Genomic DNA, 14,589 nt, shown 5'->3' with positions numbered 1-14,589 from the left:
CCAGAGTCATTTCAACCTAGTGCAAACGGTTTTGGTTTTGATTCGAAATTCAGAGAAAGTAGCGGATTATTTGTGCTTGGAATGGGTATGGCGACAATTCGTAACAAGCAACTTTTCGTGATAAGGCATGGCCAGTAAAATACTCTTGCTTTTTGCTCCACTGCGCATACATTCGGCACGAGAGGAAGTGTGACTAATTCAGTTTTCGCCCTATGATTACGACTTGTCGCTAGTTACCATTTTTCGCCTGTTACAATAATTGTCGACAGTTACGAAGTGTCGCTTCAAGCTTGGAATGGTTTTATTTTCTTCACAGAAGCTTCGAATTTTCAAATAACCAACATTTCGGATTGATTTATGTCCTATTTAACAGCATAACAGCGTAATACTTCTTTGTAATTATGAAATTTAAAAATATAGCTGAAACGTTTTCTTTTTTAGTTTCAGCATTACCAACACAAGACCTTTAACTATTTTGCTTACAGAAATATTTTTTTTTTGGATTTTTAAATAGAAATTGCAGAAATTAAACGTAGTCAACTGAATGTATTAATGATGTTTCCAAGCTTTGTTGCTTTTACTTTCCTCTCTACCTTCTGGCACAAAATGACATAAAGTTCAGAAAAAATATTATACTTTGAGCTCGAAAAAAAAGAAAACTATTTTCAGATAATAAATTTTTTGTAAATTTTATAGTAAATGGCTTGTTATTTCGGCTCCAGAATCATTCCATTTTGAACTGATGTAGGTTACTTGAACTGGTCCTGTTTGGATATTTAATATAGACTAAGTACATCATGCATGTGACTAAAAGAGTGACTGACGTCTGCGTGGGTGTGAATATTCAGAAAAATGCCGAGAGAAATATTGAAAAGGAAAAGTTAAGCAACGATAAACGCAAAATTTCGCTGTTAATTTCTAACGTATTTAGTTAGCGTTTAACTTCAGCATTTTTTTGTTCCACTTTTCAAAAAATTAGGGTTCTTTGTGTTTGGTACTGTGTTGTTTTGACAGATTTTGCCGTAATAATAAGTTAGAACGATACTTCGCCTGCGACCAATTCCCGACTTGACATCAATATAAGAAGAAGGAAAGTCATTCAATTACATTAATCGGGTCTATGGGAAAAAAGCTTACCATACAAAGTTTTTAATGGAAAACCCATGAAAAGCATAGAAAAACGGACTGAACTAGGTTGTAGTTTTTGGCTACAACGTGGTTTAGAAACTGTTTTTTGACCAAAAGCAAACTAAAATCAGAATTTGTGTTTTGCATGAAGTCAGAAATTTTGGTTTCTTTTTACATGGTTAAATGAGCGGTTGTGTTATACTGGTAGGGAGGTGGGGGTGGGGGTGAGGGGGGGGGGGGTAAACAGGGGATGGGGTGAAAACAGGGAGGAAAACGCGAGGAGGGCAAACAAGGGGTGGTGTAAGCAGGGAGGGAAACAGGGGGAGGGGGGACAGGGGGTTAGGGTAAACAGGGAGGGAGTAAGCGGGGTATATAAGACAAAATTATAAAAATTGAAACAAGAAATGTAACATTTTACGAAAACTAATACGTAGCAAATGCACTACACAGGAAATGCGATAACTTTGAAAAAAAGTGGTAATTTTCAAGACTAACCTCTAGAAAAATCCGTTATAAAAAAATCCGTTATAATTGATTATAACCGATTATAAGGGATTATATTGGCAAAAAAATTATACGAAATATATTCCATTGGATTATAGTGATAAAAAATACTAGGATTATAATCCATTTTTGATAGATTATAATCGATTATTTTGTAATTTTATAGATACTGACTATAAAATGACAATATAATCGATTATCATCCATGGAATTCCAGTACGGGAACCTTCAATTAACTTTTTGAAACTTAAGAATTTGAAATTCAAATAGCAGGATAGCAAAATATTCAGGTTGGGACAAGAAATTTAAAAGTTAAAAACCCGGGTTGACCAAAACTTCTTATCATACAATTTCCATATATGAGAAACTTCTTGTCATACAATTTTATACAATTCCATACGTACAGAAAATTGTATGAAAACTCTATGATAAGCATTTTTCCATATATGAAAATTGTATGATAGGTGTTTTCCCATAAACCAAAAATTTGGATGTTTTCTCTCTAAATTTTGTTTCTGAAAAATTTTCGGTTGTAGTTGCAACCGAACACAAGTGCCAAAGACCTTGGTTACTCAAAACACCAAAAGGTTGGACGGACTTGCATTTACAATGCATAGAAAACGACCTGAATTTGGCTGTCTTTCACAAATGATATAACAAAAGTAACAAACTTATATTTTTTGGCAAATTTTTTTAATGATGATTATATTAAATTTTTGAATTTTCAAATTATCAGACATTAATTAAGGCGTACATTAACACCCTATACAAAAGAAAAAGGAATTTTCAGCGTTTTTGAAAAAAAAATTAAGTGAAAAGAAAATAAAAGCCAATTTTATTGTATCCAGGACTACGTTATGCACACAAAATATTAAATTTTGCATGCAAAATTTTTTTTTCGAAAAATGTTTGTTTGCGTACGAAAATTGATTTGCGGTTGAAAAAAAAAACAAAAAAATTACTCGCCATCAAAAAAAGCCAGTCATACAATTTTCATATATGGGAATTGTATGATAAGCATTTTTTTTCAAAAAACGAAAACCTCAGTTTTTTATCACCAGATTGTTTTATTAGAATCAAACAGCCACAGAAATGAGTTTATACCAGTTTTCAACCATTTTTAGAAATTGTATGAAAATTGTATGACAAGCATTTTCCCACACACTTGATGTATGGAATTGTATGATAAGCATTTTCGGTGTAGGGAGGTCAACCCGGGAAGGTGATTTTTTGTGCTCACTGTCGCCACCTTAGAATGAAAAAAAAAAGCTTTCAAGGGTTTTTGACGGGGACGCATCTGGGATTTTCAAAAAACTTTCGAAAACTTTGTGGACCAAAGTGATGCTCCTATCTCCTCCAAAACACTCTAAAGACCCTTATTGTGTCAAAAAAAAATCTGTACTGTAACTTTAGACAAACTTTTGAAAAAAACTGTTCTAAGATGCCGTTTTGAGTACTTTTTTGAATTTTGTTGAATTGCGTTTTTTTTTGTGTCCGCTCCTTTTAGTATATTTGGCACCAAATTAGTATTTCTATTTGTTCTATGCATTTCTATTTGTTTCACGAGACGATTTGTTCTAAGCATAATTGGTGAATGTGTAACGGTCGCTAATTTTTATTATGAGGATGAACAACGAAAATTGTCCAAAACGTTTAAGAAGACTAGAAACGCTTTGTTTTTATGTTATAAAATAGTATGGTCTGCATTACGCCAAGCTTAACATCACTAGCAAAAAGCAAACGGTGTTTTGGATATTCATTTGTGTTTTGAGCACCAATTTTTATGGTTTAAGCAAATTGAAGATTCAATGTAAGAATCGTGTTATTGTTCAAAATCAGCTGAAGGCTTCATTATATAAAGTACTTGTCAAAAGCTAAACCGTAACCGAAGCGTTTTTGAGTTTTGTCTTGTAAGATTTTTTGCTAAATCAACTTTTTTTAACTAAAAAACCTAATTAGAAAAAATGACATTACAAAGGCCTCAAAGCAGTCCGAGCCATTTGAGCCGAAAACCGGTTAAAGAGCTCGGAAATTTTGTTCCTGCGGCCGAGCTATTCGCCCAGTCACGAAAGAATCGTAGACCCGAGACGGCAAGTGGCGATCCAAACCGAGCGCCAGTTAGAACTTCGGGTTCACCGAGAGCAAAACGATTACAGCCGAAGCGAGCTCCTTCTCCAAATAAAAGTCCGACAAATTTGCCGCCTCGTAGCGGCGCCAGTTCAAGGACAGACATGGTTCAGATGGGACCTGGTTTGTTCATATCTAAGTCGCAGGATCGAATCTCGGTGACGCTCAAAACTGATTTTTCAGAGTTGGAACAACTTCCTGTGCGGAAAACTCCGGTAGAAAATTTGAAAGATAAAGTTCAAGAATTAGAAGAAGAAATTGTTCGTCTAGAAAATCAGATTGAGAACTTGACGGTGGCCTTAGAGGAGGAGAAAGTCACGCACCAAATTACGAGGAAAACTTCAGCCGATGAACTGCATTTTCAACTTCAGCAATTAAAAGGTCAGTTTTGAATTTCGTGATTAGTTTATTATATATTATCTTCTGTTTAGCATGCAACGAGACGAATTAAAATTTAATCTCACACACTTGTGTCATTTGTGAAAAAAAGCTCATTTTTCAGAAAAATATTGAAAAGTGAGTATAAGTATATAATTGATATTTTTCCACTAAAATCATTTTGATGTGCTTGCAAATTCGAAACTTCAAAAGACTGACATCATTTTTTAAATTTAAATCTCAACCAGAATTTTACTGCAGCTGGTATAAACTGTCTTTGGTATCTGAGGTATCTTAGGAGGGGCAGTTCGATATGGTTAATCATAATAATCATAATAACAATAATAATAATCATAATAAAAATAACTAATTGTTTGCAAGTGAAATCATTACACGAGCAGAAAACAGAAATACAAATGAAGAATTCTTCTACAAAAACATCACTTGAGAGAACGTCATAGACTAAATTAAGCCTGTTTTCAGGCGTCTCAGATTTCAGGTTATGGGTGGGCTTTTGTTGTAAAGTCAACCTATTTTCAATACTAAACCTGATTTTGGGGGGCGAAGAGGAAAAATCACTGAAGTCTCCTCCTCTAGAACAATTTGTCGATGGTTGAATCCCGATATGATTCCTACTCGTTGCTATTTTGACTGACTCTTTGAGTTTCGACCGACTCAACTTTATGATTCGACTTTGCGTTCGACTAGAGGGCCTTCCCGACTATGGATTTTCGGTCGAACTCTGACATGTGTTAGACCCGCCTCGGTCAAAACATAAATCGCAAACCTCGACCAGGGTAGCAAAGAAAAAGCAACAGATCACAAACAGTCCAAAAAAAATCAAAGTCATCTTTGTTTAGTTAATTTTGGAGATAAATTGCCTTTAGACGTTCCTCAACAATCACCAACCCCCGCCGCCCCCTCCCCACCATCCAGGATTATCACAAGATCTTTTTGCCACAATTCGTTTTTCCACAAGTTTTTTTGAAAGTAAATAAACCAGCCGAAGTATAAACCAACCGAAGGAAGTATGTAAGCCGAAAAGTTATATCATAAAAATGAAATTTGCATAACTTTTGTAACTGTTACATAATTGCTATATAACTATTATATAACACTTGCATTTTTTCGACCGGTTGATAATTCTGCTGATTTATACTTCGGCTGGCTTATGTACCACCTTTTTTCATTTAGAGAGCCACATGGACTCGCTTCGAGACCTGAAGAGGGAGTTGAGCTACCAGTTGGACGAGCAGAAGAGAAGAAGTCAGTACGAGATGGAGAAGACAGAACAGCAGTTCTACAATGCTCTGGATCAGAAACAGACTCAGTTGGACATGGTTGAAGCAGGGAGGTCACTAGGGGTCAACATTGCGCGGAAATCATTTTTCAAAATTTAAATACAAGATACAATTTTCTGATAGAGTTTTTTAATGAAAAAGAACAGAAATACCATTAAGAAAGCTTTGCTGAAATCTAAAGCGCTTGGCATTACAATTCAAAACAAATGACTAAAGCAGGGGGGTTAAACGGGTTCAAAAGTAGACAAAAGTTAGTTTGGGAAACTTGGTCTTTTTTTAGAGAGGGGCCAATAAGTGAAGCAAGATTTTTGTCGCTAAGTTTCTATATTACATAATTGAATGAAAAATGAAAAAATACCCAGCGCCTTCGTTTCTTAAAATCTTCTTAACCCTATCCTTATTTAATTCTCAACTGGTATTTTTTGGAACAAATGGAAATTCGCACACTTTTTTAAAAGTCTCATCCATAGTTAGGGGAAACTGAGACAATTGTTTTCCTCGATGACAGCCCTGCTTGAATAGCATTTGAGACGTACAAACAAAACATCGCAGCCGAAGTTGCAGAGAAAATCAAAAAACTCGAAGCCAAACTGAAAGCTGAATTTCTAGAAGAAAAAACAAATTCTCTGAACGCACTCAAAGAAAAAATGCAAACCGACCACGAAAGTGAAATCGAAAAACTTCACACAAAGTACAAAATGGAGTTTAAACTAATGGTTCAAGAAAAAGACCGGGAGAAAGCAGAACTTCTGAGAAATTTCACAGAAGCAACCCAAGATTTGGCCAAATTCAGAAGTGCCTTGGAAGAGCTCGACACTTTGAGAGCGCAGTTTGAAAATGCGAAAATCGAAATCAGAGCTCTAAAGAAAGAAACTCAAAATAAAAGCGCCGAAATCAGGCAAGTGGTTTTTTGAGTTTTCCTTTTTTACAAAAAGTCTATCAAAAATGCTACAAACATGTTTTGTTTCTTATATTTTCAGCTATCCTAGGTTTCATAAGTTTTGAAATCACACATTAATATTTTTGAGAGGTAAGAATGGTATGGTTCAAAAAAGGTGAGTTAACTTTTTGAAGCAATTGACATGCAAGGTCCTACAACAAAACAGTTTTATCCGCCAAAGATTTCTATGTTGCAGTTTTATTTTAGAAGCTTGAAGTTTCAAATCGCTGACTTTGAAGCAAACTTTGCCAAGAAAGTCGAGCAAGTCGAGGAGAAATTTTGGGTTCGGGCCGAGGGCATGATGAGCGAAAACACCGAGTTGAAACGAAGATACAATGAAAAGTGCAACGAACTGTTTGCCGAACGAGCTTCGCAAATAAGTTCAACTTACGAGAGAGGCACGAGCGCCGCCGAAACCATGGCAACATTGGTCGGCGCCCGACTCAAAGCCGGAGTTCAAGTCAATGCATCAAATCTGTCGCTAGATGGCGTAGTGCGTGAAGAATATTCTAGACCTTTGTCCGCACCGCTGACGTCACGAGAAGATGAATATGCTCAACGTTGCGTAGGAGTTCACAAAACGGAAAGTCAATTTTTAGAAGATGTTTTTGATACTGGGCTTGAAAGGTCTCTTTCGACTGACAAACTGCTATTTATGGGCGATACAACTAATGTTAGTTTTAGGCGAAGACCAAAAACTGCAAGACCTGTAAAATCAAAAAGAGAAAGATCAAAACTAGTTACGAGGCCTAAAAGCTCATATGCAACCATGTAAACTCACACTTCAAGTGAAAAATTTAATTTTCAGTAATAGTTTTTAGCAAACTTAATTTAGACTTCGGGTTGTTTTTTTTAATACTTAAAACTAGATACAGACTAAAAGGGCTTAAAAACCGTTGCAATAGGTTCCGGCATAGAAGTATCCAATTTGAACATACTTTCGGTCATTTTTCATATTTTGATTTTGTTGCACTTGTCTATAGCCAGGCGTAATGAATGAAAACAAAACAGGCGTAACGATTGAATATTTAACGATTAAAAACAAAACAGATTGATCCATATTCAACAATTTATGGAAAACCACTGTTCTGCTGCCTGCTCCTGCTTGAGAATTAAATGCCTTTTTTTTGGGCTGGGATAAGTTTCTACTTCCTGAAAAAGTGAGAACATTCATGGTGAACCTCGAACCACCTTCATCTCGTTTGAGAAGCGGAGATTTTTATCGAGGCAAAGAACCAAGAACCTTATATAGATGAGCCAAGAGGAAATACTCGAGAATTTAAAAAAGGCATAAATAGGACCGGGTTTTGGCGACAAAAATTCTTGCAACTATATGTAGTACGGTTGAGGAAGGGTATCCCGCTTGTTGAGCACCGTTGACGTTGAGCACCATTTCGCGCTTGAACAAGCGGATGCCTGCTTGTTGAGGAGTACTACTCTTCTGGAAACCCTGCTGTCAATATTAAATTATTAAAAAAATTGTAATGCTCGGTATATTTATTCAAATTATAAAAAAATAACTCTCGTAATTAGAATAGTTTTATTTAAAAGAAAAGAACTCGTTGTAGGTTCTTATTTTTAACAGTTAGCTCAGTAAATAAACGAATTTTTTAAATTTCAAGCTCAAGAATTAGTGAACACCCGTACAGAAACAAAATAAAAGTACAGATATGCCCAGGGTTAATTCATTTGTTGTGAGATTGCATATCTGCCCAGAACTGCATTAGACATTATCAGATCTGAAAAAAATGTTTTTGAAATTTTCGAATGGATTTCCAACTTTTGTTACGTGTCTTTAACAAAAAACACTAAAACTCGTTAAAAATCACGTCCTTGTTTTCCGTTTGTGAAAAGCACGTATAGAAATAAATTCTACGGAGTTTTCGAATAATGTGTTTGTAATAATTCTGGAACGAAAAATCGGGTGGCTAAAAATAAAAACCTGCGAAACAAAAAATATTTTTCAGCTTTTTCTTTATTCCAAAATAGCTTCCCCGCGGTCTGCAGAAATTGAAAAAAGTGTTATTACAAAGGATTCATTGTTTAGCAGGAGTTCGATTTGTGCCAGCTGTTTTTGCGATAGAATCCATACCTGCCTCAATCCTGATTCAGACATGTCCATGTCCATGTCCAAACGAAACATGCACCATGTCTGGACAAGATCTGAAATAGGCAAGATTTTAAGATGCTCAGATCTGGTTTCCAAGTTTTTGTAAGGTACGGGCAGCTTGATTAAACTTAGTTATAATAAAAGTAAAAATTCGAACAAAGCAAGCCTGTTTTATTTATGACGGATTGGCGCGGATGGTCTAAACAGCGAATATTCAAAATTGATTTTTTAATTTTTGGAAAATTATTTTGATTTTCAATGCAGTGCAGATAACGACTGAAAGACTTGATTTACGGCTTAGCCTTATGTTGTTGAATTTGCTGTAGCATAGAAAAAAAAGCGAACTGAGTTCTTGAAGCAAAAAAAATAGGGAAAACGATGGAGTTGGATAGAAGCCCAAACCGAACTTATGAATTGGGATTAGCAGAGTCAATTTCACATTTAGTTAGCTTTCTATTGAAACCAGCTCAAAATAAGTATTCAATATATCCAAGTATATTCTTGATAAATATCACTGTAAAATATTTAGAGCCATGATCTATGACTAAAACTTACAAAAATTTGTGAGGTTGAAACTATTTATAGTATCAGTCAGAAAAGAATGAAACAACCAGCAATCAATCAGGAAAAATTTGTTGAGAAGTACAGATGAAACAACAGATCAGCTCAACTTCATAGAAGAATTAGCACTGGGACCTACCAGTTTCGACCATCATAAATTTGTCATAAAAAACTCAAGCCAGAACGAAAGCTTATAACTATCACAGTGGTATAAAACTTCGCAAAAAGGTATCTTCATTCAATATAATTCAGGTTATTGAGTGAATTTATGAAATACTTAAAAAAACTTAATTAGCAAAGCAGGTTCTAGAAAATAATCCTTAAAGTTTTTTTTACCCTCGAGAACCCTTAGATGTGACAAAGGTAGATATATCCCCTGAAACTAATGGTTCACTGCAAGAAAATCTTGCGATTGATAATTGCTTAAGGCAGCACTGACAGAACGTTATTTGGCATAAAAATATTCAGTTATGAAAGTTATGAAAGCATTAATTACATGAAAGACATCAATTCATATGGCCTTATGTTTAAAAGGCTATCGATCGCAACGTTTAAAAAAAACACTTCACTTAGGTGGGGCGGAAAATTCTTGAACAAATTTTAGACAAAAGCAACTCGATTGAACTTCAAGTCTAGACAGTATCTGCCCGTTTATTTGTCTGCAGTATTTCGAGATCATTTTTATTTCTGAGACGAATAATATCTAAAACTTTTTCTGTTCAATTGAGACGGAGAAATTGAAATTTAATTTGAGTTTTCATTTGAAATCTTCTTTGAACACTTTTATATTATCGAATCGATTCACGCTTCCAAATAATTAGAAAGATCCCAGAGTGTCTCTGATTGTTGACATTGCTTAGTAAATTAAAGTTTTCAAACATATTCATGCTGCGAGATTCACTTACAACATTTCAAAATTTCATTGTATTATGGGTTGAGTGAAAAACATTTTTTCACAGCAACTGATGCTATGATTTATCTTGATTTAATCGAAGTTCCATTGCTTGGCGAGATTGCCTGAAAAATTTGAGGTTGATGAACCGATCGATGCATGATACAAATAAAAGTTTCATCGCTTGATGAGGTTGCTCAATTTTTGGCAAACCGGTTGTTGCTTTGAAACATCTTGAAATAATTTCATAAATTTTTATACTTGATGAGACTGCTCAAAAAATTTACTTTGCAGAGCTGTTTTTTTATGAATTTATTTATAATTATTCAAATTCAAATAGAATAAAACTTAAAGCACCGGGAAACGATTAAGCTACAAAATAGTTCGAAGTTTCTGATGAGCTTGCTATAAATACACTACTTTTTTACAAGACAATTCTTGCTATAACAATTTGAAAATAATTCAATGTTTCATGGCTAGGTGAGGATGCAATATACTGTTGGTGGGAAATGATTTCAAAATTTGAAAAATTCATCATTTTATGACTTTTTTGTTGTAAAATTTTCAAGTTTTGTAAACGAGTTCAAGCTTCGTAATGTATTGTAATACTTTGCAGTTTCATTGCTTGAATGGTTGCTTGAAGGATTCAAATGTTCAACCCGTTCACGCAATAGAGTTACTTCAAATATTTCAAAGATCGAATGAAAAATCCTATAGGCGCCCTTACACTGTGAAATGCATTTTAGTCCGTTGAGATTTTTCTAAGAAAACCCGCCTGCTACTTAACGATTCAATGAGCATCAGTTTTTATGACTTTTCTGAACATGTGACATTGAAAAATCATTAATCATTTATTCGTCTATCATCAGTGATTGCCAAATCGTAGCTAAATCATGCTAATTAAAACCCTGGGATCCCTGAATTTTAATGGGTTCAGACTTTTTTTTACTGAATCATCAATAACATCAATAAATATCTATGTGATCAACCCGGTTAATATTAAGTTCAGCTTCCGCAGTTTTAGTCGTAAATTGACTCTGCTATTTCATTCTGCTGTTGTGAATTTCCCCTTGATTACATTCGAGACACATCTGGTAGTCTTAGTGAACAGTATGCTGTATGCACTCTTGAATCCCTGATGAGTCATCCCGTAGATCAAGAAGTTCACAGCTGAGTTGAAATGTGCCCACAAGTCCAGAAAGATGATGAGTTCTGTTTTTTTTTAGAAAAGAAAGGACCAAATTAGAGCAGTTTGGGCGGGAGAATGTTGAACTTGTTCTTAGATGGACTTCGAATGTTAAATTGATCTAAGTTATAGAATCACGGTATATAACTTTTCTTTTCAAAAATTTTCAGCTTGTAATTTTCAAACGAAAATGAAGAAGACATTTGTTCCGAGTATGTTCGATCCGACAACTAACTCGTTTAATAATAATATAAATAATTTTGTTTTCAAAAACGAAAATCTGAAAATCGAGAAAACTAACCAAATGGAAATATGGCAACCACGTCAACCTTGAATCCCAAAAGAGCAATCAGCACCCCATAGGGTATCCACGTGACCACAAATGCGCAGAAGAGAATGAGCAGAGAAAAGAACAGATTCTGCTGTTCTTTTCGACGCCGCGCGCTTACCTGCGCTGCTTTCTGAGTACCTGAAAAAAAGTTACTTTTGCGTGCTTGATTTACTGATATCAATATATCATGTTTATAGTGATTTTTCGGAAATTTTGACTCAATCTCAATTAAGGATTTATTGAGAATCTAAAAAAATGTGCTAAAGGTTTTTTATACCTTGGAACCTGATCTAAACTACATTTTATGATTGGATAAATTAGATATTTTACCACTGTAAAGTATTTAATATTAACCAATCATGATCCATCTAACTAACAACCCACTTATTTGTAAGTGCTGAAATTACTTGTAATTTCAGCACCAGAGAGATTTGAATTTAACTTAGAAATTAGTTGCCTCTCCAAGAGAACTTCAGCAGCCGCAATAAACCAGTATACCCTAGATCTTTTGAGCCTAGCAGAGACTAGTTAAACAACCTGAGACTAGATAGTATAAGAGTAAGATTAGGATCGGTATTAGACTAAGAAGTTGCACGAATCTATCCGGCCGAAAATAAGATAGCGTGACGAGCAGACGGTGTACCCTATCCGAAATTACTCTATGAGTTAAGACCATCGGTTATAACTCATCTGGTGCGACCATAAGTCTCGAACAAGACCTTAATAGCTTAGAATTAACCAAAAATAGATTAGAATTTAGACAAAACATTTTTAAAATGTTACACGACGATAATTTAATCGAAATGTCTCTACGACTCAATAGATCAGAGCCAATATTCCGAACGATAACAGAACTACCCGGAATTGGAAGAAGACCTTGAACCAGAGACGACATACGACAAAGTAGAAACTTACCAAATAGTTATATGATAGTACGGCAAAAGCCAACACAAACTTTTATATTTAGAATTTTATTAGCAAGGATATTAGATTTTCATTTACAAACATAAAATCTTGAAGTCAATCTTCATAATCATTCCGGGCGCTAAACAGAACTATTAATGTACAATAACGATTGATAAAAAGATCTCAGATCGTTTTCCTAAAATTCTGCAGTATTATATAAAACATGTTTGGAAAATATTTATTGAAAATCAAAACAAAAATTAGTAGCATGACAATAAACTGTTAGTAATCATAAAATCATCAGTTGTCCCAGCTTCATCACCTAAAACATAACAGCAATCATAAGCTCACTAATATCATTAAAACACTAAATCTTTTTCTTAAACAAATTTAAACCATTTTAAACTTAAATTCACTTAATTTTAAAATCAGATCATCAAGGCTTATCCTTGGATCTCAATTAATTTTCTATTTAATTAAATTTAAAAACTTGATCATCAAGGCCTATCCTTGGATCAAAAAGAACAATTTTGTTCTCCCCCACCCACTTAGCTAGTGTCTAACGACCTCAAACGTCGATTCACTATCCAACCCTTTCAAAAAACCCAAGACTAATAGAAATTTTTGAACAAAACTAATCATTCAAATTAGGATAAGCAGTGAAGAACTTCGGTTATTCATCCTTCACTTGAACCCTCCTCTTATCAGACCCAGGATAAATCTTAGACTTAGTAAGTTTAAAACAGTATCTAACGAACTACTCGCGTTCTAATTATACCTGAACCTTGTGGATCGATTTACTATTCTCCAACCCTTGAACACAATCACTACCCCTAAGTAAGATTAAGTAAGTTAACACCTTAGCTTATACTAGCCACGAGAAAGTAAAAAATCATTCTTCGGAATCGATATACTTTTCTCTCCAACCCTGAACAAATAGACCCAGATTAAGCTAACCAAAAAATCGTAAGGACTAACAATTTAAGAAAATAGAAATCATCTAACAAGTTTTTGCATCCGTCATCCTAAACCTTATGTCATTTAAAAATCTAGGAAACAAACAAACAATCGTTTTACACAACTGTGAAATAGATAACAAAAAATACGACCTTGTAATCACACCTCATACACAAACAGTTGGATATATTAGAACAAAACGACAAACACTAAAAAAGAAAATAATAACCAAACAAAGACAAATAACACGAAAAAGATTTTCCAAAAATAGAAACGCATTTTCAGAATCAGAAGCCAGCAATTTAGACGAACTTTATAAATGAAAAGAATCTATTGATAAAAATTGCCCCATTCACGATCAATTATATTTTTCAGACTCAGAAACAACTTCAAATTCATCAAAAAGAGGAAAAAGAAGAATAAAAAAGCAATATAAACACAAACCAGTACATTTGTATAATTGGAATCAACCAATTAGACACATCGATAATTACCTATTAACAGTCATTAAACGAAAAAATGAGCCAAACACACACTCCAAGTGAAGATAGTCCAGATGATGACGATATCTACCCCTTCCTCGTAGATGCACCCGATTATAGAGGCCAACATGATCTTTGCAAGAATTTCCTCCTAAATTTGTTTGAACCCGGAATCAGCCCAAGTAAAGCAGAGTTCCCAGATGTAAAAATCAAAAGACAAATTATTGATCACTATCTGAAATATATATGTAATTTAACACAACAATACGGAATCTACACCATAGAATTCAGTACACCAAACCCGAATCACCGCAGATATATAATTCAAACAGACGATCTTGACTTAGAATTTTCAAAATTATTCTTAGAATATATAAAAAGCATACAATATCATAACTCACAAAGAGCAAACTCCATACTTACTAATGAAGTTTTTGCAATAATATATAGTTATATTTCAATATTAGAAAACGAAACCCCAATCTCAAATGTCTCACCGACAGAGACATCCAAACATATCAGGGTACGACATAAAATCACACTATTTTCAACTTTCCTACATATAATTAACGAAAATTTCACTAAAGATGAAGTTTCACAACATACAAAACATGACTTACAAAAAATTTTGACATGGTTTATAATAGATTATTTCACACATAATATAGATTTAATTTCACAAGCAAGAAAAAATTTTAGACCTCGAAATTCAAACGATGATACCGCCATCACAGAACAATCAGACTACATTTGGGACCCCGAATGGACTCATTATGCCTTCATAAA

At 34.3% G+C, this 14,589-nt stretch overlaps 1 protein-coding gene across 1 annotated transcript; it reads left to right on the top strand.

Moving 5' to 3' along the window:
* The first annotated feature begins 3,360 nt into the window (after nucleotides 1-3,360).
* LOC134847885 (paramyosin-like) lies at nucleotides 3,361-7,193 on the top strand. The gene is made up of 4 exons (XM_063865144.1): nucleotides 3,361-4,140; nucleotides 5,332-5,487; nucleotides 5,961-6,336; nucleotides 6,586-7,193. Exons 1-4 carry the CDS (start codon nucleotides 3,597-3,599, stop codon nucleotides 7,151-7,153), a joined length of 1,644 nt encoding a protein of 547 aa, XP_063721214.1. The 5' UTR covers nucleotides 3,361-3,596; the 3' UTR covers nucleotides 7,154-7,193.
* Nucleotides 7,194-14,589: the final 7,396 nt, after the last annotated feature.

This window comes from Symsagittifera roscoffensis, chromosome 6 (assembly GCF_963678635.1).
Source record: "Symsagittifera roscoffensis chromosome 6, txSymRosc1.1, whole genome shotgun sequence".
In the NCBI taxonomy this organism is placed as follows: domain Eukaryota; kingdom Metazoa; phylum Xenacoelomorpha; order Acoela; family Convolutidae; genus Symsagittifera; species Symsagittifera roscoffensis.
Note: the sequence above shows the minus strand (reverse complement) of the source record. Positions and strands in the feature narration are given on the sequence as shown.